The sequence below is a fragment of the Pteropus alecto genome, unplaced genomic scaffold (genome assembly GCF_000325575.1).
Source record: "Pteropus alecto unplaced genomic scaffold, ASM32557v1 scaffold40, whole genome shotgun sequence".
NCBI lineage: Eukaryota > Metazoa > Chordata > Mammalia > Chiroptera > Pteropodidae > Pteropus > Pteropus alecto.
The window spans coordinates 6,760,734-6,763,319 of record NW_006431919.1 but is presented as its reverse complement, the minus strand read 5'-3'; the positions used below and the strand labels follow the sequence as shown (position 1 = coordinate 6,763,319).

Genomic DNA, 2,586 nt, shown 5'->3' with positions numbered 1-2,586 from the left:
CCTTTTGTTTTAAAACTCTGACTCTCCTGGAATATATATGTTTCAGTGCAGCTGTTTATTTTTAGCAAGCTTGTCCTGAAGCCCAACCCTGTCAGACTCCTGCTAACCAAGGACAAGAACTCTGGGTTCGAGTTCGAAGAGGAATAGGGCAACAGAAGGGGCACGGGCAAGAAAGGGAGATTAGAGCCTCATTCTCCCTAGGGTTGGTCTCATTGGTTGAGTTCATTTACAGGCCCAGCACAAAGACCTGGTTTTCTGCTGCTTGATTAATCCTTGCTTTTCTGTTGATTCTAGCTCCATCTGAGGTCACTAATGTTCCAATATCACCTAACATCTCTACCTCCACTCCTACAACATCAGCAACCACACTGAACCTCACGACAGGTAAATCGATGTGTTTCTGAGCCCAGAGGCCTTCTAATGACAGCGTGTAGGCTGCCCAGGGCATAGTGTTAAGGCATAGGTACATTGTAGGGTAAGTTTATTTCCTTAGTTTCAAATACGGACCTCACAGGATTCGTGAACTCCTGGGCCATGTTACATGCTCCTTTTGTACCTGTAACTTTTTTCAGAGTCAGGGGACTTGTAGTGTTTTTGAATCAGATTCTCACATAGTTTCATTGTTAGCCAACCTACCCCAGACCACTGATGTTTGACATCTAATGATGACAGTGTAGATTTGTCCCAGTTGAGCACAAGTTTATGAGGAAAATAGTGGAAATGCCCGAGAACAAGGTTCAGGTTCATGAGATTCTGCCCTCACAGGAGCTCTGAGTGGAGGTCCTTTAGTCCTCTCTGAAGTTAGACCCTCCACTCAGCATAAGATTTAAGTGAAGTAAACATTTACTCCTCTCCTGTGTTTCAGGAATCATGGTAAGTCCTTTCAAGAATTGTATTACATAACTCTTATGTCAATTCTATACATTTTAGGTGGGAATCATTCCTATTTTATAGTTGTAGGGACCAAGGCCCAGAGTCTTAGTTCATTTGTTGTTGGGCATATGGATAGAAAGTGGTTGAGTCAGCATTCAGTCTTCATTAATTTGAAATGGGACTCTGGTTATACATTTTGGTTCGTACCTTCATTCATGAGCACCAAGATTATGTTTGAATGAATTTATCCAGATTTGACATTGTCACTAAAAAAGAATTTGTTTAATTACCCTTTCTTTTCATAGCAGTTAGTGACTTACACATTTTTGCTTCTAGCATCCTTTACTTTATTATGTAGCATAAACTTAAATAAAAGGTATTTATACTTTTAACTTAGATTAAGGCGTTTTACTATTCATGCTCTTTATACTATTAAAGATCAGGTTTGAAGATTCAGCGATTTGGCATATACGTGATTTTTTCAATACAGGCTACATGGGTCACACTTCAAATTTCTGATAGGTGAGATTTAGATTTAATATAAATGGAGAATAATTAGAAGTATGAGTGGGGAAATAGCTTTCCATCTTGAGGACCAGTTTATATTAAAATCTTCTATTTCTAAGATTGAAATGATAACTTTTAGTGAAGATTCTCATAGCCTTCAAAACTTTTATATTTTGATGTGGCTCTGGATTCTGAGGAGCAACAGAGATGTCACAGTTATTAGCTAGATATATCTAATGAAACATACTGATTTTTCCTTGCCTCTGATTGAACTATGCATATATTTAACCAAGAGGGACTTAAGGCATTTGGTCTACGAACTGAGTTTGGAAGAGAGGACTTCAGGTTAAAACTGGAATTTTTGAGCCATAAAAGTTTGTAAGACAAACAACTTTGTTCCAGGCAGCTGAACATACTAAAGAGTCTGTAGATTTTCTCATTATTGCTTTAGTTTCTTTATACTTAGTTTGACTTAGTTCGTGCCTGCAAAAGTGTGTGGATTAGTGGAATCGTTCTGGCGAACATGTTTTTGACTTTGTTTGAAGCAAAGATTCAGAATAAAAGTGTTGGTTTAATGTCTGTGTGAGCACCTGGGGAATATGAATTGTATTATTTATTGCATTGAGCCTTATCCTTATCCTGATAGTGTCCTAAGGAGTCTGAGTTTAGGATGGAGTTGAACACTGGAGCTAATTCAGTGCAGACATTTGTCTTTACACCACTCCCTGTCTGTTCTCAGTCCTCTGGCACATGCTAGTTGCCTAAAATATGTGTAGATGGTTTGATGTAAGGTTGTAGGATCAGGAGAAGGAAGAAGGATACCCATGAAGACCTAACCTTAGGAAAGAATTTAAGCCCAGGAGGTTTTTTTCGCACAGATCTAAGTTGGAGAGACTCTGGTCATCTGATGTTCTTGTAGCATCTTGTTCTTAGTTCCTAAAGAGAGCCACAATTGTTACAGGTTAGAATATAAGAGGAAGACAGGGAAACAGGACAGAACATGAGAAAGGGAGATGTAGAAATGTGAAGACTTTGGTAGAAAAGAGGAAACAAAAAGACCAATGAGAGGCCATGGAAAGCCCAGGTGTGAGAATTGTTATCCAGTCAGCATCACAATTTGCTCTAAAATTCTGTGGTGCTCTAAGGGGTTGGAATATCAAGATCTTATAAAGAGGAAGTGACGTACTCTGTGGAGAAGGTAAGATA

The 2,586-nt window shown here is 38.8% G+C and overlaps 1 protein-coding gene across 5 annotated transcripts in view; it reads left to right on the top strand.

Moving 5' to 3' along the window:
• The window catches only part of HAVCR1 (hepatitis A virus cellular receptor 1), a 34,583-nt gene that overhangs the window by 15,164 nt on the left and 16,833 nt on the right, over positions 1–2,586 (top strand). For 4 of the 5 annotated variants that reach the window (XM_015585316.2, XM_025043063.1, XM_015585315.2 and 1 more), the window contains one exon: positions 295–384. The exons of the other annotated variant lie outside the window; for it this stretch is intronic. In XM_015585316.2, coding sequence (XP_015440802.1) covers positions 295–384 — 90 coding nt within the window. The remainder of the gene's footprint in view (positions 1–294; positions 385–2,586) is intronic. 5 annotated transcript variants of the gene reach the window in all.